Source organism: Pygoscelis adeliae, unplaced genomic scaffold, assembly GCF_000699105.1.
Source record: "Pygoscelis adeliae isolate BGI_AS28 unplaced genomic scaffold, ASM69910v1 Scaffold63, whole genome shotgun sequence".
NCBI lineage: Eukaryota > Metazoa > Chordata > Aves > Sphenisciformes > Spheniscidae > Pygoscelis > Pygoscelis adeliae.
In genome coordinates this window covers 5,966,934-5,988,487 of record NW_008824414.1, presented here as the reverse complement: position 1 = coordinate 5,988,487, position 21,554 = coordinate 5,966,934, and the positions used below count along the sequence as shown (strand labels likewise).

Below are 21,554 nucleotides of genomic sequence, written 5' to 3'. Positions count from 1 at the left end.
AAATGGTGTCTGATCTCCTGGGCAGGAGTAAGGTTTTACATCTCTGTTTCTTAAGCTTACTTTCCCTATAGGATATGTATACTGCTGTGTCTACGCTGACTCTTCATGTCTGGGTTGTGGTGAGGTAGCCTGCTGATAAGGAGAAAGAGCGTGGATAATAGACAGGCATGTAAACTGTTCTGAGAAGGCAGTGGACTTCGTGGAGGCATGGGACCATATCATCTCTTTAATGTAAATTGCTGCAGTTGCATCTTAGAACTAACAGAGAAAATAACCTCGGTTTCTAAATAAATCCAGTATGCAGTTATATACTGGGGTAATATTGTCTTTCCTTTGACAGGTATTTCACTGCAACATGCTACTGAATCTCTAATTTCAAATGATACGAGGAAGCCTGGCCATGAGAAGTGTTGACAGTGTAATTTGATTTTATTTGTATCGTTGGCATTTCCTGTGTGGGACATTCTTTTCTGTTTTATTTTTTTTAATGAGAAATATTCCATCAGATTGTGAAAAGAACATTTTCTGTTGCCCAATGCATAAGCAAAAAACCTAACCGAACAACCCGCCAATATTATAAAGAACAGAAAAATAAAACAAGTTAAACAATAATACTTGACTTTTATGTATAACGCATTGACTTCAAAAATCTGAGTCATTCCGTCCATATAAACAAGTTATATAGTAGTAACAAAGTGCATGAAGCAAATTGCTAAATTTAACTAAGGTATTAAAATAAAAAGTACTTTAAAACAATACTTTAACACAGTTTCTTGCCATGATTCCATCATGCATCAACACAAATCAAATCCTGAGGCAACCTGTGCCTTTGACAGTCTTTCTGTATTATTATGTAAATAAATGGAAGTAATGATCAAACTCGCAAGAGGGTGAAAAACATCAAGACAAACCATCTATTTATAACAGAGTTGTATTTAAAAAAAAAAAAAATCAAAGTGCACTGCTGGTACATCTCATTTGAGCCTATTTGGGCTGTGTATAACACAGGGGCGTGATCCAGTCTCCAATGGTTTCAATGCTTTGTTTAAGCACCAGGGGAATAAAGATTGATGGATGTTCTGTTACTAGCGTTACTATGACTAGCATGAAAACTGAAAAATTGTACCAGAATATATACGTAAACATCTTTTGTATACTGAGGAGGCAAACACTCTTAAATTATCTGATGTGTACAGTACTGGTACTTAATGTTTTGGTGCCAGTACCAGACTGGTCCAGTAATTAGCATTCAGATCTATTTCTAATTACAGATAAGGCATATAACGAAAAAGTAAATATTTGGTTATTAATATCTCACACAGTTCAGCAACCCAACCAGTCAGAATTTATCTTTCCAATTTTAACAATCTTCAAACTCTTGTCTTCCATTTGTAGATAGTACTGATCTTTGAAAAAGTAGGTGTATCCTGTGAAGGCAAATAAAAAAGCATACTCAGATTATGGAGTGCATAATTCTTGATCAAAGCTTTTTTGTCTGTTGATTTCATGAAGCTTAATGAACTGGAAGACTTATTTCCTGAAATATTTTTAGACAACAAAAAAGATTTATTTTAAAAATACATAAAAATTCCCATCCTGGAGAAGAGAGGTCTTGTTAAATGGAGCCTGAAGTCACGTTACCATTTTGTGAGCCAGAATTTTCTGGGAAGAAATGTTTGCTGGCAAAATAGATGTTGAAAATGTAATTGAGTCGAGACTCATGTGATATCAGCGGCGCTTCCAGACATTTATGCATATCTGCAAAATATGAGGCCACCTAAAACCGTGGGCCCCGCTCTCAGCTGCAGTTGATAGATGTTAAAAAAAAAAAAGAGCAAAATACAACCCATTTGTGCCTGTAATCAAGGAGATTATCATACTCAAGTTCTGGCTGTGTTAGAGCAGGATGATGCTGAAATGGTGCTGTGACTGTGTGCTGGTACTGAGGAACCTATGAGGCTGTCAAGAAGTTGGGAAATTTCCAAGCTATAGGGACTGGCCCAGTCATGCCTTCTGGTGTTAGGACATCCTGTGCATCAGGCATTGGGTGGCAGGAGCCGCTTTAAATCTCTGTCTCAAACTACACTAGAAAGAGAATTCTCCGCAGAGCTAATTTTCCCAAGTCCCAAACTAGAAACCAGCATGGACCCAGATCTGAGCCTCAGGGGCATCTTGACACAGAAGTGACTGCATCACAGATTACTTTCCTTGATGTCCTGTCTGACATTTGTATAGCAGGTTTCTAGACCTGTACAACATAGCAATGGAAAGCAATAAGATGCTTCAAGACACTTAAACAAGACAGTATATAGCCTTAAAAAAAAAAAAGAGAAAAAGCAAGGAAGAAAAGGGGAAAGATGCTAATAAAAGCTGTTTCTTGCCTTGTTAAGCTTTGCAGTGTTCAGCATCAAGGAAGTAAAGGATAAAGAGTAGTAGCAGACTGAAATTAAATGACCTTCATGAAAAGGGAAATTAGCATAACTATTATTATTATTATTTGCTTGGATAAAAATTTTCAGGAGATGTCGTATTCCCTAAATGTTTCATTTTTAAAAGTTTAAACTGTGGTTAGTAGGGTATTTTTCAACTGATATTTAATGGGAAAATAGACAAAAAAGTTTGTTTGAACCAATAGTTTGTAAATCTGAATAGGAATTTGGCTCAATTTGGCTCCTACTCATGGACCACAAGAAAATAAAGTAAGTTTCACAGCGGACAAATAAGAGAGCTTGTTAGTGACTTAAATGAGAATTACAGCTTACCACTATCACCAAGACCCAGGACAGCATCGAGGTTATCTGGAACTCCATTCCAAGAGTCAGCAATGAATTTAAGGGATGCAAGCTCCATTTTCTTCTTTTCTTCATTGTACCTGAAGAAAATTATATCCCTGCATTACAAATCTGTATTTAATATTAAATCTTAACATAATTTTTCAGGGACTCCTCAGCAAATGTGACTATATAAAACAATCAAACAGAACTATAACAACTGAGATTGTAACATTGTATCTATTTCATTATAATTATTCCTGACTCCTTTAAAACCCTGTGAAATGTTACATCTTTCCTTTTGGAAATGTAATTCTTGCTGAACTGAAAATACACTTTCTAAGCAAAACCCTTTTCAGAAATGTAGCTTTAAAATTCCAAACATAATTCTAGGAAAGGTAACTTTTTCAGGCAGCAGCCAACATTTGAAGATAGCAGATTTTAATGTGAAATGCCTATCTTTTTAAAATCTTATTTGAAATATGCTTGTAGTCCATGTAATTGATGGATCGCTATTAAGTTACTAATTACTTTCCCTAACATTTCATTGAAAACCCCTATTATTTTCACACAGTCTCTCTCTGTGATGATCAACAGATAAATGCCAAGTTAAAAATATATACTTTTCTTTGGGGGGGGGGGACGACGACACCCAAAACCCCAATGGCTTTCACAATCTATGCTTTAAAGAGGAAAAACTCAGCTGATGCAAATCCACGTAACTCCACGGAAGTCGGATCTAGTTTGCGGTGTCCTTCAGAAGAGAGTGGGTCTGTCTGTATCTACATCTGCAGTTGATCAGTTGTTTCATTTACTCTGTGTGCTTTCCACTGTAGAATGCAAAGATACGTTTGTGCAAAGCCAGTTTTACACTCCCACAAACAAGTAATCCAGGATCTCCCTTTCTATATAGAGGGAATAAATGTCTCAGGGATGCAAGGTCCATAAGAGTGAAGATGGAAGGAGCAAGACTGTGGCCTGGTTTCCCCATTTTTCTGTTTCATAGATGGGAGTCAGTGCTGAGCAGGAGGGGTGGAGATGTCCTGAGGAGTGGTGACGTGGGATATAGTCTGAACCAGGCTTCCAATGCATGTGGGGCCTCAGTCACCCTAGCAGCACCTCTTCAGGAGCAGTGGACTTCAGAGAGGTCGTCTTTGACTAGTACTGGAGGGAGGGAAGCATTTATGTTCTTGACTTCTGTTTATCCATATCTGTATGTATCTCAGGTTACCTTTCCCTCGTTGCTGTATGGAACTACTAGGATTATATCCAAAGTTACACCAGTACAAATGAGCAGTAGGTTGGTCAAAATAAATTTAAATGATTAATTTAAATTACTTAGTATTTTTTCCTTGGATATCTAAAGAAAATCTAGTACCTTGCTGGGTAGCTTTAAAACTTCAGCTGTGGAATCTGAGCCAGCTCCTCTTCCTCTCCCTCACAAAACTCTGCTTTGCTAAGCAATCTTGTTATAATAACACTAAAATAGCTTGGGGCTGGAAGGAGGGAGAGGAGGCGGCTTCCAAAAAATCCATTTAAAGTAAGTGTGATAATGGCACAGGAAGGACTATGGTATGTAACTATTTTGATTCCATGTGGCAGAGTCCTTGTATAAAATAAAACAGCCACATACTTAAGGGTTCTAGCATCTGTGTAAAACAGAGATGCATTTTTTTTTCCGAATTATTTGTCGACTGCTTGCTTTCTTCTTTACACAGATAGAAATCACTTAAGCTTATTTTGATTCCTTGACAATAAATTATGCATTCTGCAGTGACTGCAATTGATAAGGTACTTTGATAGAAATACTGTCTGTGATTAGAGTGACGAATAACTTGGAAGCCCTGGAGTACAGTTAATCAAAACAGCTGTTGGTACAGAGGAGACCAGCAGCTTTGCTAACTCATAGTCTGTAGGTTTTGGTAGGAATCTGAAGTATTGCAAATGTCTGTATCGGAACTACTTGCAAATGTTTAAGATGGTCTCTACAATACGACATTAAAAAATTAATAACATTCTTTATCTTTTAAGTTCTTTTTTTTTTTTTTTCTTTAGATAATGGAGAAGAGTACTGTCCTCAAAGTAATTGAAAGTTATGATTAAATGGCAATTGTGAAAGGGTATTTTATTTACTTACAGGAATCCACAGCCATTAGGATACAATAAAGACACTCATCCAGTTTGATCATAACATGAAATTAATGTTCACATAAAATGGACTCAATTATACTGAGACCTCCTTTGATATTTTATAGAAAGCATCTGTCAGAAGGAACCCTTATAGCTTGAAGAATCTTTTAGATTTCTGGTGGGTGTTTCTGATGTTTAACTTTCCTCTAAATTGTCAGTTAATGAATGGTTCAACTTTCAGCCTGTTGTGTAATGTCTGCATTCCTGAAGTAAAGTCCTGTTCCTGGAAGAGACCTCTGGTGAAAGCAGGAGTGAGTGTGTCTGTTTTGTTCTCATGCCATTCTGACAGGCAGCACAGAGGTAACTCTGTGTTCCTCAAAGCACCGAAGTGCCTCTGCTTTTTAAGGTGATCTTTTGTGCCAAATCTTCTGCCAGTTATGATAATTAAATTCTATTAAATACAATTAGTAGACTTTTCATCAGGTGTAATGTAGGATATTTATTTCTACCACAGTAATAGCCTTGAGACATTTTAAAGACATTCTTTCCTAATCTAAGGGTCCAAGATCTTTCCTGGACAGAGCGTGGTAGCAGGTCACCTGAGTTTGGTTGCTTACGTTGCATCATATTTTGCTTCTCATACAGTCTTTCAAACAGGAACCTTAGTGCAAATACAGAGTTAAACGCATTTGTGGAATACCATATTTGTGGTGTTCTTTGCAACAAAAACTTCTCTGAGCATGTACTGGAAACATGAAAAGGGTTGTAGAGACTGTCAAAACGAATTGAAGCTAAAATTTTTCCCAAAGTACTAATAGATACACTTGTGGTTTCGTCAGATCTCCTCAGTGCCAACTCTATTAGTAGAGCAAATGTGTGTGACTGGTACATCAGCTGCTGAAAGGATTTACGGTCATCCCCAGCATGCTTTGCTAGTCACACTGCTGTTCTCTTACATCCAGCACCTCCAAACCTGATGCCTTTGAAATTCTTTCACTAAGCCAATCTGGTCAGTCTTTGGCTTCAAGCAATTGGAGATCAGCCCACTTTTAAGGAATTCCTTCAGCGTTTTCTCCCAGCAGTTGTGAGCTGACAAGTAGGGACAGCTTGCCCCTCTTAAGAGCCTGAGACTGATGTGGGGCAGTTGCTGGTACATAGGGGTTGAGGGATGGGTTGTTAGTGGTGAGCAGCCTGACGGAGACTCCCAGATATCCTCTTCCCTTGCAAGCTGTTTTCTCAAATACATCCTAGTTTTCTGCTGCAGTATTGAAGCGCTTTCCTAGCCATACTCCCTGGTTCAGCATCCTCGCGCGCCACTGCTGTCAGTGTGAATTTTGTATTCTCAAAGGGTGAAACCCCTGTGTTTGGTTCCTGCCTCCTGAACCTCAGTGTGCTTTCAGCCCTAGAGACGCAGCTTGGCTAACAGCATACCACCACCATTTCAATGCATCTTACTTCCAGTATCTGTCTCCAGCAAAAATGTATGTCTTCTTGTTTCTGCCCCAGTTAAAAGCTGCATCAACACGTTGCACATCAGGGGGTAGTCCCAGGTTGGTGAGTTTCTTTGGATAGCCCCTGTCCAAGTTACTGGCTGAATAAACCCAGTACTCGTTTCCTAAGTAGGGGAGAAAACAAAGCAAACACTGTTTATTAATCAGATACAGAGGAGTATTTCTTCTTTTATGCTTTCTTATGCAACTTTTTATTTCACTAATGTACTACTAGTCTTTCTAGTATTTTACCATCTGTGAAGCACTAGATTACAGTGCAGGTGTACTGTCATTACAATTTCTGCTTTTGCCTCTTAAGTGTTGCTTGCCTCTCAGCAAAAGACATCACCTCAGCGTGCTCTTGCTTCCTCCCTTCTTAGCTGTCTCATCTTTGAGGCAGACGCTGTCTTAGTACAGTTGGGGTTATGTTAAATAGTTAATATTGGTAATTTTTTGTATGATGAAGATGGTCTGAAACCAGGCATGGGCACCTGAAGGTCAAATGTAGAAGCTCGTGTTCACCTGCCATTTGTTTTGCTGAGCGATTTTATTGAGTGATTAATAGGAAGTTTTTGCCCAGAGTTCCTGTTTCTGTTGTCTTTTGTCGTACTACATTTTCTAATGTCTCTCCAAATATGTACTAGTGGAAGATGTACTAGTATTCTGCATTCTTTACATGGAATTATAATTTACTTAGTAAATACTCTCACTGGATTCACTGAAAGCCACGGAAAGATTCATTCATGAAAGGACATTTCTTTGATTCTGTGCTAATGGGAAAGAAAGTAAGTAAAGTATTAATATGAGAAAAGTGTAAAGTGTAGCACTTGAGTTCCTGAGAAGTTACTATTTCACCATTCATGAGCAAAGGGTGGGTCTCAGTAGTGAGTATTTTAAGACAGTTGGGTTGCACGTAACTTTCAAACCAATCTTTGTTTGATAGTTCTTATTTATTTTTTTAAAAGCAGGTTAGTTACATTTTCCTGGAAATTATAAAGAAAGGGAGAGAGGTTTAGATGTAATAGGATTGTATATAGTATATGCAATATTTAAAGTGTTTTGGCTTACCTGAAATAAAACTTTAAGCTTCCTCCCCATGTAAACTAAAGCAAATGGCCTTTGAGACATGTGGAATAGATTATCATTACTTTTTTCCCTCCTGTACAGAAGATGTACAGCAGCATCGGCCATATGGTTTTTACGTGATTGGAGATGTTTAGTCGTGTTTTTAGTAGATACTGGAGCCCAGTTTTTGCTGGCTCAGTTTTTCATGTTGAAAACAGCCTCCCAGCTCCGCTAATTTGGCCAGTACAGCCAAACCGTATGTGTGACTTATGATGGACAGAGTGGGGCTTCCTGTTATCCTCCTCTCCCATGGAGGCAGCTCGCATGGTCCGCCTGTGTCCTCTGCCTGATGAGCCATCAAGGCAGATACTTGGAAACGAAAGTGGAAGTCAGTCTTTGGCAAAAGAGGAAGATACAAGGAAAGGCATGGGGGGAAAAAAGATCTAATCTTCTCAAGCAACACGTACAGAGACAGTAACATAAAATGAGAGGAAACAGAAGAAAAACAAAGCAGTGACTGATGAAACAGAGCTCCCGCTGTTGTTGCTTTTTGTTTTAAATAATGACTTTTGTTTAGTCTTGCTTATTGTTGAATGTATCTTTCTAGGTGCTTATAGCTCCCCTTTGTTGTACTGCAGGCTGAATGCTGTTCAGAGTCTTTCAGATCCAGCCTTTGTCCTAAAATCCTCAGCGTGGGATGTTTGAGATCTGTCACCCATAGCTGCTGGCTATACTGGCTCTTAGGCAGGCCATTCCCTGGCCCAGTTACAACTCAGAGGAAACTGAGCTCGAATGCAACATTTATGCAAATGGTTACTTACATTTTAAAACTTAAAACCAATACCTGAAAAAAATACAGCCTTTTCGTCCTGAGGGGCCTCGTAGACAGCATCAATTTTCTCTGGCAGATCAGGCCAGAATGTAGCAACAAGAAGAGGACCTGTGGGTTTTCCTCGGGGGTTTACAGTCCTCCACATGAATCTTAGCAGAACAGAAAATTGTACGAGATTTACAATGAACTAATTCACCAGCACATCTGTTTCTCATCATTTCTGGCAAAGGCCACATAAGCGTGCATACACACACATGCGCGCGCACACACACATTAGCAACAACACACACTTGTGACTGTGTTCCTACAGTGACTGAAAAGCCAAATAATTCATTTAGAAGCATGTTGCTAAAACAGTTGCGCAATAAGCTGCATGCTGGACTGCAGGTGAAATTGCTTGCACTGATTGCTTTGGAGTTCCTGTTGCTTTTTGCATTGGGGCAAAATGTATTCTGTGCTTTGAGTATACAAATAAACTCATTTACAAGGCATTTAAACTATTAGAGCTCTCCTGCTGTTGTGTATGGAGCAGATGGATGAGCGTTTGACAAAAGCAGAGATTTGTATTCCGTGAATTGCTCTTGCAATTACTATTGTAGTGACTAGAAGTTAAAATTTAATAACAGTATATCAAACTGCTTGGAAGTGAGCTTGGCTGTAAAAGAAACTGCTAGCACTAAAAATGTTCATTAGAGAAATGCAAAGAGTAATTTATTGTCTATTTTAGGTATAAGTAGGATCATCATTTGATTTAAGCTTTAAAAAGCTGTAATTATCTTTAAATGGCAGAGCTTTGTGCTGAGGGCTTCTTGTATTAAAAATGGCACTATTTCCTCATCCATAGAACGAACAACTTTTTTCCCCAATGAACAAAAGTTTTGCCATGGTCATAAAATGAAAAATCAGCGGGCTGGTGGAATCGCTCTTGCACCAAGCTATAGCTATTAAATTCTCAGGTCAAACAGCTTTTACCATTATTATGTTGCTGAAGCTCAGTGTGCTACTGGCATCTTATTTTTTGCAAAGTATAAATAGTCATTACCCATTCCTACCTAGAATAATTACACCTTTGAGAAACCCAGGATCTGAAACTGAATTTTGGTTTTGCCTAAAACTTGGAGGAGCAGTCCTAAATTCATTTAATAAATGGCTGTATTTTTATCAACAGATGTTTGACTGCAAACAGAGCTAGCTAGGACAAGTAAAACATTTTGAAATGCGTTTGCAAGTATGATTAGCTGCTGCATACTGAATTATGATAATCTATAATTTGATATGAGGAGTACAACTGGCAAGTGCATTGTTTTTTTGTCTCTTAATTAAAAATACGTATTAATGTAACCTGACATATGGTACTAATAATTAAGATAGTAATATGTTAACTTACTCTCATTTTGCATACATATATATTTTTAACATGTACAAAAATATCTCTGAGCATAATTCATAATTTTCATTTAAAAAAAGAGGCAAGGAATAAGGCATTTAGCTAGTTACTCTTGCTATTGACACTGTTTAAACACATACGAAAGGCTGTAAAAGGTAATAACATCTGTTTCACGCATCTCTCTTTAGACAGAAAAGCAGATCCAATATGACATGAAATGGAAATCCATATAACAAATCTTTCTAACACCGCATTCATAAAAGTAGCTCCTTTAAAAATCTAAGTTACAGTATTTTCAATCAAATTTCGACCTGATTTATGGCTGAGTCAGCACTAATAATTACTATCTGCATGAATTCCGAACTTTTCAGAGCCAACAGAGACTTGAACACCAGGTTTTTATTAAAGCACACATTTCAAGGGACTTGTTAAAATGGTGAGGTTTTCTCGTGGAAAGGGAAACTTTGTCAAAGCTGAATTTTCTTTTGTTTTTGAATTGGGTAGGAGGTATTTTTATTTCTACTCATCTTATTGAGGAAATGGTGAAATTAATTATTTGGCTTTCTTATTTCACTTTGAAGGTGTTAAAATGTTTTAACTCATTCAGGTTAAATTTTAATATTACGTTTATAGACAGATTTAATACTTTGTTACAGTAAGTATTTTACATTTTATTTTAACATAATCAAGATTTGCCGTTGTTGTTGTTGTTATTATTACATGCAGTTATATAAAGGGACCAAATCAGTGGGTCTTTTTTAATGTCTTGGTAAACTTCAGAAGTTTGAATTTTTGTTCACTTTCAGAACAAAAACATCTGTGTAAATGCTGTACTCGGGCACTCGGGCAACCAACTTTGGTTGCTTGGAGGATTCTGTGCCCAGTGGAGAAGCTCAACTGTTCTCTATGGCCAACAGCACCTCCAGTAATTCCCTTTTATTTCCTTGGTTTGAGGGGGGAGGGAAAAATACTTTTTTGAAAGTATTAATCTGATCTGGCCTCCTTTTTGCTATTTATTCCTTTTGCCTGTGTAATATGACAGTTGGATGCTATGGTCATTTTCATGAATCATAAAAGTCACACGACACATGATAGACATTTGTTTTTTGAATTCCAAAAGTGAGTCATAATGCTGCTTGCCTGATATTTGGAAAGCTGCAAGACTGACAGGCAAAGCCATTCCAGAGCAAAACGATTCAACAATTGTCTGCATTTGCTGCATGTTAGATAATGCACAAGTCAGTTTGAACAGATTGTTTTGGTATTTGCATAGTTCTTCGACCAACTGTATCTGAATGCAAACTACTTCTATTTTGTTGGGGTCATATAGAATACTGAATCGCTTTGCTGATTTAGGAGTAGATTTCAAATTGTTTCTTGTTGAATTGAGCCTTGCGTGATTACCAGTTTACAAAAGCAGAAGCAAGGTTGAGGTCTGGCTGAAAACCAAGGCCCACAGGTGAGCAAAAGAGGATCAGTATGCTGTGAATGCTGCGGATCTTGAAAGGTGGTTTTACTGCTGTGAGAATGTTTTTCCTTTTGAAGGCACAGGGCTGAGGTGAATACTTTAGCTCTCTGATGACTATGCTAGCAAAAGTGGGCACTGGTTTTGGAAACTTGTTAGGCCAGGGTGGTGGGGCCAGCTCTGTGCAGCTTGTTGGTGGAAGGGTCCAGTGCTGGCTTTCTGTGAGGCTGATCTGTTGGTACTGTGGGGCCACCAAAGCACTGTTATTCTGGGTATCATGTAGATGGGAACTAGAAGGAAATGCACTGAAGGTATTACTGTATACTGTAGGCTGTAAAATTGCCCAATTGACGGTGAGTTTTTGTTACGAAAAGCCAGTGAGTAGAGTTAAACTGTGCAGCATACTAATAAATCCTTCATATCTTCTAGCTGAAAATTTAAATATGGAGGAGATGGCTGGACTTTACACCACCAGGAGATACAAATAACTATTAAATTGCTCTTTTGTGAAGGGGACCTTGTTTGTTGGTTCCTGCTTCCTTTTAAATTTCAGCTGACATCTGGCAAGGAGCAATGAACAGGTGAGTTGTAATGCGTCCCTCAGCTTCAGATGCTTGTATATGTTTCTATATGATAGGAGACAGTGTTTGATTTAGGCATGCACAGTGAATCTGCGTGGGCCCAGATCTTCAGTGATTTTGGGAGAATGTTCAGGGTAACTGAGGATAAATGATTTCAAATTGGGCATTGATTTATGACAGAGAAAAAGGAGCTTTAGTGTCTCTCACCATGGTGCTGCCAAGTCCTGTACTCCTTAGGAGATGCTCTTCATTGCTGAGCAGCTGGGTAATACAGGCCCTGGCAAAGGCAGTGGGAGCTGCAGCTTGTGCAGACACCTCATTTTATCAGGAATGTGTCCTGCTCTTGCATCAAAAATGCCTTTTGTGTCTTCTGCCTTGGAGGCTTTGCACACATGAAGCCTATCCCAATCACCAGTGTCCTTGATGTGTTATTACAGCAGCCATGAGTCACATAATACTGTTTAATGATTTTGGACTCAACCTGGATTAAACCACTCAGGGACAAGACTTTGCTCACAGATTTCCATGATTGTATCTTTATGAACATGGGAAAGGAACAGAACCTCTTTGGACCAGCCTATCATAACGAAAGTTATGCTAAAATTGAAGATTTGCTAAAACAGTGTCTCCATGGTGGAAGAGGCATTTGAGATTATTGCCACTAGCTTTGGATGAACTACTTTTTTGGAGGGGTGTTTTTAGAAGTTGAGATTGGAAATTTTCCTGCAATCAGATTTGAAGCTTTCCCCCGGAGTGCAGACTATATGAAATGAAATCAGGAAGGATAGTGCCTCCAGAGCTCTACTCCACTGAAAGTGATGGGGTTTCCATTGCTGAATTACAATCCTTGTAGGTTTTGCTACAAAAGGCTTCCGGAAATATTTTATAGGGAATGAATCCTTCTCTGGCAGGCAGTAGACTGGCTGATGCATCTCTTCCATTGCTAATTTTGTGATTAACATTACAGATGGGTAAATCTCTAAAGATTTTGGGGGTCATATCTGGTTTGCATAAGCATTTAGAAGTTTGGATGTGTCTCCCAGCTACATCACCCTTTTGAGCAACCCTCGTGTGACTCCACAGAAGCCAGCAGGGCTGACACTAGGGTTAATTTTTGCTCTTCAATCTGTAAAATTGGGCAGAACATAATGAGAACAGGCTTTTTTTGTGAGATTTGTGGCATTTCCTTGTCCTGACTTTAGCTAGAACTACCACCAGGCCACTCGTTGTCATAGCATCTTGGCATGCGCAATCCCAGTGTAGGGCAGAAACCAGAAATTGAAAACCACTACAAAACTGCCTAAAATAATGACTGAAGTTGAAAATTCCAGACTCTCAAAGAAGTTTGAGAGTAGCTCTAAGAAAAGGTGAATTTATGGCATAATCATCTCACCTCTCTCTAATTACAGACAATCTTTTGGACATGAAGGTGGTTGGGAGTAGTCAGCGTGGATTCTCAAATGGGAAGTCATGCTTGACCAACCTGATATCCTCCTATGATGAAATGACTGGCTTAGTAGATGAGGGGAGAGCAATTCAGAAAGGTTTTTGACACTGTTTCCAATAAGATTCTCATAGAGACACTGTTGAAGTATGGGTGAAATAAGCAGACAGTGAGGTGGACTGAAAATTGGCTGACTGGCTGGGTCTAGAGGGTGTGGTCAGCAGTATGAAGTCTAGCTGGAGGCCAGTAACTAGCGGTGTACCCTAGGCATCAGTACTGGGTAGAAGACTGTTTAACATCTTCAGTAATGATCTGGATGATGGGGCAGAGTGCACCCTCAGCAGGTTTGCTGATGACCCAGAACTGGGAGGAGTGGCTGGTACACCAGAGGGTTGTGCTGCCATCCAGAGGGACCTTGACCTCTGGAGAAATGGGATGACAGGAACTTCATGCAGTTCAGCAAAGGCCATTTCAAGGTCCTGCACTGGGGGAGGAACAACCCCAAACACCAGTGCATACTGGGGGCCAACTGGCTGGAAAGCAGCTTTGTGAAAAAGGACCTAGAGGTCCTGGTGAAAACCAAGTTGACTGTGAGCCAGCAGTGTACCCTTGTGGCAAAGAAGGGCATATTATTTAACCATAAAACCAGAATTTCCTTTTTTTTATTAGGACACTTTGCTGTCTCTGAACACACAAAAGAAAGGGCAGAGATTGTGCCTGATGATACGTTTCTAGATTTTGATAAATGGGTCTGACAGATTCCTTCACTTGAGGCCCCACTGATAAGCAATTTATCTCACTTACCTATCTTTGAAGAAAAATGTTTCTCCTCTAATTTGTGCGACTCCATCAAATACAATGTCGTGCTTACAGAGCTCTGGAGTGACAGGTCCAAGGGTTGGACGTGGGCCTGGCCCTGGTCCTGGCCCTGGTCCAGGTTCAACATCGGTCGATACTTCTGTAATAGTGAACGGAGATATTCTGTTACACTGAAATACAGTGCTGCATAGGTTACACAGAGAACATGAACTACGATAATTTCTAGAAGGGGAATAATTTGGAGGCAGTGCTTGAAGGAGAAAAAACTTATAATAAAATCTTTTCAGAAGAAGGGTGGTGGAGTACAGCTGAGAAGGCCTTAGCTTCCAGTCCTGCCTTAATCTGCTGTGTGGCTTCTTTCAAGACACTGTACCTGTGTGAGTGTCTATCCATGTTGAGCTGCCTATTTAACTTGAAAGATATTCAGAAGTGACTATACTGGGTTCAAATGTTAACATTACAGCTTTTATTTTGCTGGCTTCTAAAAAGAAGAGAAATGCATTTCAAAGTCCTTCTATTCAGAATTATCTGCAACCCTGCTGAGAGAGATGTCAAAGTGGATTTCTCTTCTTTCTAGAAGTGCCAATATTTTGCAAGTTACAAAGATGCATTTTGAGCCATTTGTATGATCTTTCTGCCCTCATCAATAATCAAAATGTGCTCTTCAGAACATGCACTTTGCCATCTGGTTTATTTTATTTTGGTTTATTATTTGGCTGCTGCTGTATTGCCTTATGAGGCATTTGCCTTTTTTCTTAGACATCAGGTTTATTTACTGAATGAAACAAAGTGGAGTGTAGCTGATTTGAGATAATAATGGAAGAAAACAAAGGTTTTTTTGAATACTTGTTTTATATAGAAAGCAGTTTGTAAAGGATTATATCAGTTATAAAGAGGCAAGAAAGATAGTTTTGTCTCAGGTTTTGACGCGTTCCTTAAGAGAACTGGGTTAAATTCTGAACTCTATCAAAGATATGCCGTGCAAGCTTAGAAAATTCACTTAACCTTGCCCATGTCTCAATTCCCAGTCTTAATTAAAGCAGCCAAGAACAAGGAAAAAATGAAGATTCAAATCAGATTTTTGATAAAAAGGTGTCTTGTGTAGTAATCATTTTGGTGTATTCTTATTATCATTTCTAAGGTGTTGAATACTGTAGAATATGGTCACTTACAATTAGGAAGATATCTCAGTAGAAAAGTGAAAAGCACAGAAAGAGAAATGGTATAGATTTTCTTCGACTGCTTAATTGACTGTAGTATACTTGTGCCTCCGCAAAGTAGAAAATATATACATGGAAGGAACTTTAATCATAATAATACTTATGCATTTTACTAAGAGTATCAGTGGGGAAAATAATAAATTTTAAAGATGTACCAACATAGAAATACTTAAATCCACTTTTTCTCCAGGAGCTTGCCAAATACATTTACGTTGAAGTATCAGATCCTGCACACTATCTGTAAATGTTATTGTGATGGTACAGGAAACAATGTCCTTCCCCTCTTACAGGGAGTTGCAATCTGGGAAGCTCAGAGTGTTGTAGACAATAACACCCAAAACCACCTGCATCAGGTATTTCAAGCTAGAGAGAAGCACGGCATTTCATTGTCCCGGTAAAGGCATTAGAAATTTTTATCTAAAGGTTTGGTTATGGGGAGTTTTGGGGCTCCTCTTAGTTCAGTAAATTTAGTGACCCCTTGTCCTTAAATTGTGATATTTGATTGAAGTAGGAGCCCTGGTAATAACATGAAGAAAGCAGGGAGAAAGGAACAGAGGATGTTTCTAGCATTGGTGGTATTGTGCAGTATGTAATTTACTGCAAGTTCCAAGTCCCAAATTTCAACCTGTGCTGCATGCTTTTCTGATGAATTCTGCTGACGACGGAGGACTTTACCATATAGCTCCTGGATCCCTTTAATGTCATCCTGAGAAAGTCGAAAGTTCTTGGTGTAGGTGTAGATAGGGGCCATAAGAGCTCCTGGATCCTCAGAGTGCTCTAATCCCATAGCGTGGCCAAATTCATGAGCAGCAACCAAGAAGAGACTGTATCCTGAATAACACAGCAAGACAGTGTTAGCTGCTTGCATCTAAAAGTGTACCATGCAGGTTATTCATAGTCTTACAATTTTATTTTCCTTGCTGCCCATCAAAAATCTCCCAGTAATAAATATCATAGTTAGTATTTAGAGCCTCCAACGGTGAATGTCATATATATTGCCAGAAATGACATTTCATTAGAGAGATTCTAAAACTTCTGTAGCTGATGTTTGCTGCTGTCTCACATGCAAGTGACTTTGACTACAGTCTTAATACTTCTGTGAAAAAAGGAAGTGTAGCAAATAAAATCAGACTTTTTTTTAAGCACAGAAGAATTAAACTTGCAATCTAGACCTCAAATCTTACCTCTCATCAAGAAATGGCATGCAAGTGATAAACAGGTCTGTATATCTGTGTGTCTGTGAACAGAGCCTGAATCGGTACTGTTGTACCAAATATTGTTAGGTTAAAAAAAAAAAACTTTTATTATAGGATGACATTTTATCAATTATGCCCAAACAGTTTCTGAAATTTGGCAGTTATTTTCCCCCTAAAAGAAAAACCTGACTCTACCATTTGTTTGTAAATATGTAAAAAGCCTTTTGCTATATTTAATTTTACCCATGTTACAAATAAGGACAAAGGTTAATCAAAATAATTTTAAAAACTGATATTCACCATACAAATGTTATACTGTCTCTCTCATTTTTTAAACATGTTTTTCATCTTCAGCAATATCAGTCAAAAATGTATTAATTTTTTACATTTAGCATTTGTTCCTAATTTGGCCAATATCAGAGGATAATTATTACATACTAGGGAAATACTATAGTACTTGTGGATTTAGCCTTGGAAGGAAAAACTGGTGATGAGAAAAACATTTATTTATTTATTTAATGGTTTTGGGGTTTATATTTTGGAAAGATACTTCATTGTTATAATTTTAGAAGATCTGAATGTTTCGAGCAGATGAGCTCTGGGGCTGACTTAAACAATAGTCTCACATTTAACTGTAGGGTTTTCGCTCAGATTTTGGGCTGGGGAGAAGTACTGTAACCAGACAGGAGTGATAAGTATGAGAATGAAATCATTGTAAGTGTGATATCATCGGTGTGGTCAGTATGCTGTTACCATTGTATTGCTCTGACAAACTGTGCTACCTTGATCTGGACAAAAGCCCCACTTGCGGTCGTCATCATAGCTACTGGTAGAAGCGCACCACAGCTTGCCGTCATTGCGACCTGCACTTGTACAGGACTCGTATTTATTCCCAAGGAAGATGAAGGGGAATACACAAGGGGCTCCCTCTGAATTTCCACCAACTGTTGACATGGCTGTGGAAAACGACAGAAAAACACAGTGAGAAGGGAATCCCTTTTGTGAGATTAAGCTGATGCATCTTCTCCTAAACTACACATTAAGAATGGAAAGCAAGCAGAAAATCTGCAATCCTCTTAAGAATATGAGGAGTAAGATTAAAAGTAATATTTGAAAAGAAAATTGTCTGACATAGAAAAAAAGGAAGAAGTCCAGGCATTGCCATTGCAATGACCTTGCCGATAGTTTTGGTGGGAATAAGAATGAGCGCCGGACTTATGTTCATAGCTCTGAGAAAGCAGCAGTTAACTGTGTTTTGTGGAAGGTGATTGCGTAGCAAGTATCTTTGTGTTGTCATTTTGATGGTCTTTCCTGGTGATGTTTTAAAGTGTCTCAGATAGGTCGAAGGTAGGTTTAGTGTCAGAAAAGTTAAAGGGCTATTGCGTATCCACCTGGCTAGTAGGTGTCCCACTGAAGTATCAGCTTTGAAGTAAAAAAACCCTAAAAGGTCCAGAAGAGAAGTCATATCAAATAAATTGAGGAATTGTTTTATGCTGACAGCAGGATACAGTTTAAAGGCATATGGTTTTAAACATTTTCTAAAGAAAAGGATATCAAATGTGGATGACTCTTTTTTCTTAACCAGTATTTTTGCAAAAACTTGTAAATTTTTCCCCTGAGTGTGTTCTCACCTATGTAGTGTATAGTAGTCATATGTAAGAAATAACATTTGTATATGCATGTACAAGTATTTTCTAAAGGGAAGAGGGTGTAACTAAATTTAACATCACACTTTAAAGTAGGTATCATAAACAGAATATGAAAAGAATATAAAACTCATTTAAATTCATTTACACTGTTACCTGGCAATTACAGTTCCTTTCAAATTATGGTCTATGTTCTGGGAAGGTACAGGAGAGCAACACAGAGGCAAAGCTGGTTGTGTCCCTAATTACTTATTATTATTTATTTCTCATTCATTATTATTAATTAATAAGCCAGAAATTAAAAAAAAAAAAAAAGAAATCGCAGCTACCTCAAGCAATAACCTTTTATGCTGAAAAGAAGCTTAAACTAAGTGTATTTCTTGGTTCCAGTGATAGAGACTGTGTTACCTAGGACTTTGGATATATTGATTCTAGATATATTGGTTCTTTTGTTTGTTGAACTACCCTTTTGATTTTTTTTTCTTCCTAACTGTGTACAAGTTATAATGAATTTGATGCTTTCTTTTAATTTTTTTTAACATCTGTAAGGTAAAATTCAAGGGTTACACCTGGTTATCAATAGTAACAGGAAGCCAAATACCAATACATTAAATCCCTATTGCAAATGGTTAGGGTGTTTTCAAAAGACTCAATAAACAGGGTGCATGTAGGTTTGAATGTGGCTTCAGGGTGCTACAGGGTGAATGTAGCTTCACTTTCACTCTGTTAAAGGCCTGAGATTTTGGAACTGCCATAGCTAACTTATATGGTCTAAATACTTATGGCTCTAATCTGTATCCTAAAATTGAACACCTGCCAAGCTATACAAGGCTATAAATTAATTTCTGTTCCTTTATGTACTAAAAATCAAGTTTAAAAGTATAAGAAATTGTGAAGAAAGCAGAGATCTATTTTCCTGGCTAAACTATTTCACTTAGTTCTTCTAAATTGCTGAAAAGATCTATTAACTCAAGCTTAACACACTAAACAGGATTTTCTTTTTCAAGTGTAAATGGTAAGTATTAAGCTAAAATATTATTCATGCTTTCTTCCATGACATGAGACTTCTCTTCCAGGGCCATTAACAAATTGTAATCTACTTGTAATTATCCTGTAGCAGTAGACATTTAGTCCTATGGTTCAATGACACTTCTGTATCCCTGATAAACTTGGTGTGCTATGGCATACTGTATCGTTTACACAGATTGCTCCTTTTCTAGTTACTTCCTTGGCCACCTATGCTGAAATTGCACCTAACTCATCAACTTTTGTATGCTCTGGTGAAGGTGTAAAAAAGGAGACTTTTGTTACTTAAAACAATGACAAATTAGACTGTGTTATGCAAACAACATTCCTCCTACCAGTCTCTGGACAGAATCCATATTTCTTATCTCTATCATAGTCTTCAGTGGTTCCACACCATCGATATCCATCTGTCCTGCCTTCTGTTGTGCACTGGTCATAGGATTGGCCTTGAAATTTAAAGGGAAATTTGCATGGCTGCCCATCACCGTTGCCGCCCATTGTAAAAAGTGCTGTAGGGAGAATGAGAGAGAAAAATGTCAACACGCAATGCTCAATATCAACGAGGAATCACAATGTGCCAATGGTTAACACGTGAAGGTCTTGACAGAGATTAGGCAGCTGTTGTGCGTGGTGCAGTTCACTCTTACAACCTCTGTTTTACACCAACAATGAAATGCTTTGGCAAGATAGACAAGGGATGTTACAATCTCACAAGTGTATAGAAAGGAATGACTGACTGATCTTTATAAATGAACTGGGAATGAAGAAAATTCTACTAAGCTGTTTGAATGTGGTTTGAATTGTGTGAATCCTTTATAGCCTGCCTCATAACATAAAATTAATATCCCTTCTTCAAACAACATTTAGAAAGAGGATGCTAGGAAAGTCACTCATGTTCCTTAGTGCTTTGTTGATTCATCTACCTTGCATCAAAATGTTAGCTAGAATGGCAAACTTTGTACAGAGCCACAGACAAGCCAGATCAGTTTTTCCTTATGGCCATCTGTATACATTTTCAGTTTCTTTAAGATGCTGACATACAGTAGAGTTAAAGTCAGATAATACCCTGTAGGCTTTTCCTCTAGGCTTTGCTTCTCATTTCTGAGCATCCACGCAGCTGGGCTCAGGCACTCAATAGATAAGCAAGAGAGGACAAATATGACTCCTCCAACAAAGCTGAACACTGGAGCCTTCTCCTGTCTTTTGCTTCATTAATGTTCCTGAACGTAGTTTACTGGTCTCCTAGGGGTTGTTTATACACAAACAAGGCCCCATGGCTCAACCCTGAGAACCAGAAATCTCTCTTGTGGATGAAGGAGTATAGATTAAACTGAGTCAAGAGTTCTGGGATCTGTTTTTGGATTTTAGTAAACTTTCTGGACTATCTAGAGGAAGCAGATAAAATTTCTTATGCTGCTATTTAAAAAATGTATGTCCAGATTAATTACATGAAAATGCAGGTGGCTCAGAGTATCTGACATCTTGTGAATCTGCCTGTGTCTTCTCTTGGCTGCTCTCTCCATGGGAATCATAGAATCGTAGAATAGTTTGGGTTGGAAGGGACCTCTAAAGCTCATCTAGTCCAACCTCCCTGCCGTGGACAGGGACATCTTCAACTAGATCAGGTTGCTGAGCTCTGTCCAACCTGACCTTGAATGTTTCCAGGGATGGGGCATCCACCACCTCTCTGGGCAACCTGGGCCAGTGTTCCAACACCCTCAGTGTAAAACATTTCTTCCTTCTATCTAGTCTAAACCTACCCCCCTTTAGTTTAAAGCCATTCCCCCTTGTCCTGTTGCAGCAGGCCCTGCTAAAAAGTCTGTCCCCATCTTTCTTATAAGCCCCCTTTACATACTGGTAGGCTGCAATAAGATGTCCTCGAAGCCTTCTCTTCTCTAGGCTGAACAACCCCAACTCTCTCAGCCTTTCTTCACAGGAGAGATGTTCCATCCCCCTGATCATTTTTGTGACCCTCTTCTGGACTCGCTCCAACAGGTTCGTGTCTTTCTTATGCTGAGGGCTCCAGAGCTGGACACAGTACTCCAGGTGGGGTCTCACCAGAGCAGAGCAGAGGGGCAGAATCACCTCTCTCGCCCTGCTGGCCACGCTTCTTTTGATGCAGCCCAGGATGCGGTTGGCCTTCTGGGCTGTGAGCCTATTGCTGGGCTGCGTGTCATTGCTGGCTCATGTCCAGCTTTTCATTCCCCAGTACCCCCAAGTCCTTCTCGGCAGGGCTGCTCTCAATCCCTTCATCCCCCAGCCTGGATTGATACTGGGGGTTGCCCCGACCCAGGTGCAGGACCTTGCACTTGGCCTTCTTAAAACTCATAAGGTTCACACGGGCCCACTTCTCCAGCTTGTCCAGGTCCCTCTGGATGGCATCCCATCCCTCTGGCATGTCAACCGCACCACTCAGCTTGGTGTCATCTGCAAACTTGCTGAGGGTGCGCTCGATCCCACTGTCTATGTCACTGATGAAGAT

General features: G+C 38.9%; 1 protein-coding gene across 1 annotated transcript in view; it reads right to left on the bottom strand.

The window, feature by feature from the left end:
- Positions 1 to 410: 410 nt before the first annotated feature.
- The window catches only part of MMP2 (matrix metallopeptidase 2 (gelatinase A, 72kDa gelatinase, 72kDa type IV collagenase)), a 37,928-nt gene continuing 16,784 nt past the window's right edge, over positions 411 to 21,554 (bottom strand). The window contains exons 6-13 of the mRNA XM_009320793.1: positions 19,408 to 19,581; positions 17,183 to 17,356; positions 15,880 to 16,035; positions 13,970 to 14,123; positions 8,301 to 8,437; positions 6,357 to 6,516; positions 2,763 to 2,872; positions 411 to 1,427 (exon numbers count right to left, since the gene is read on the bottom strand). Of these exons, the coding sequence (XP_009319068.1) occupies positions 1,324 to 1,427; positions 2,763 to 2,872; positions 6,357 to 6,516; positions 8,301 to 8,437; positions 13,970 to 14,123; positions 15,880 to 16,035; positions 17,183 to 17,356; positions 19,408 to 19,581 (1,169 nt within the window). The 3' untranslated portion in view covers positions 411 to 1,323. The remainder of the gene's footprint in view (positions 1,428 to 2,762; positions 2,873 to 6,356; positions 6,517 to 8,300; positions 8,438 to 13,969; positions 14,124 to 15,879; positions 16,036 to 17,182; positions 17,357 to 19,407; positions 19,582 to 21,554) is intronic.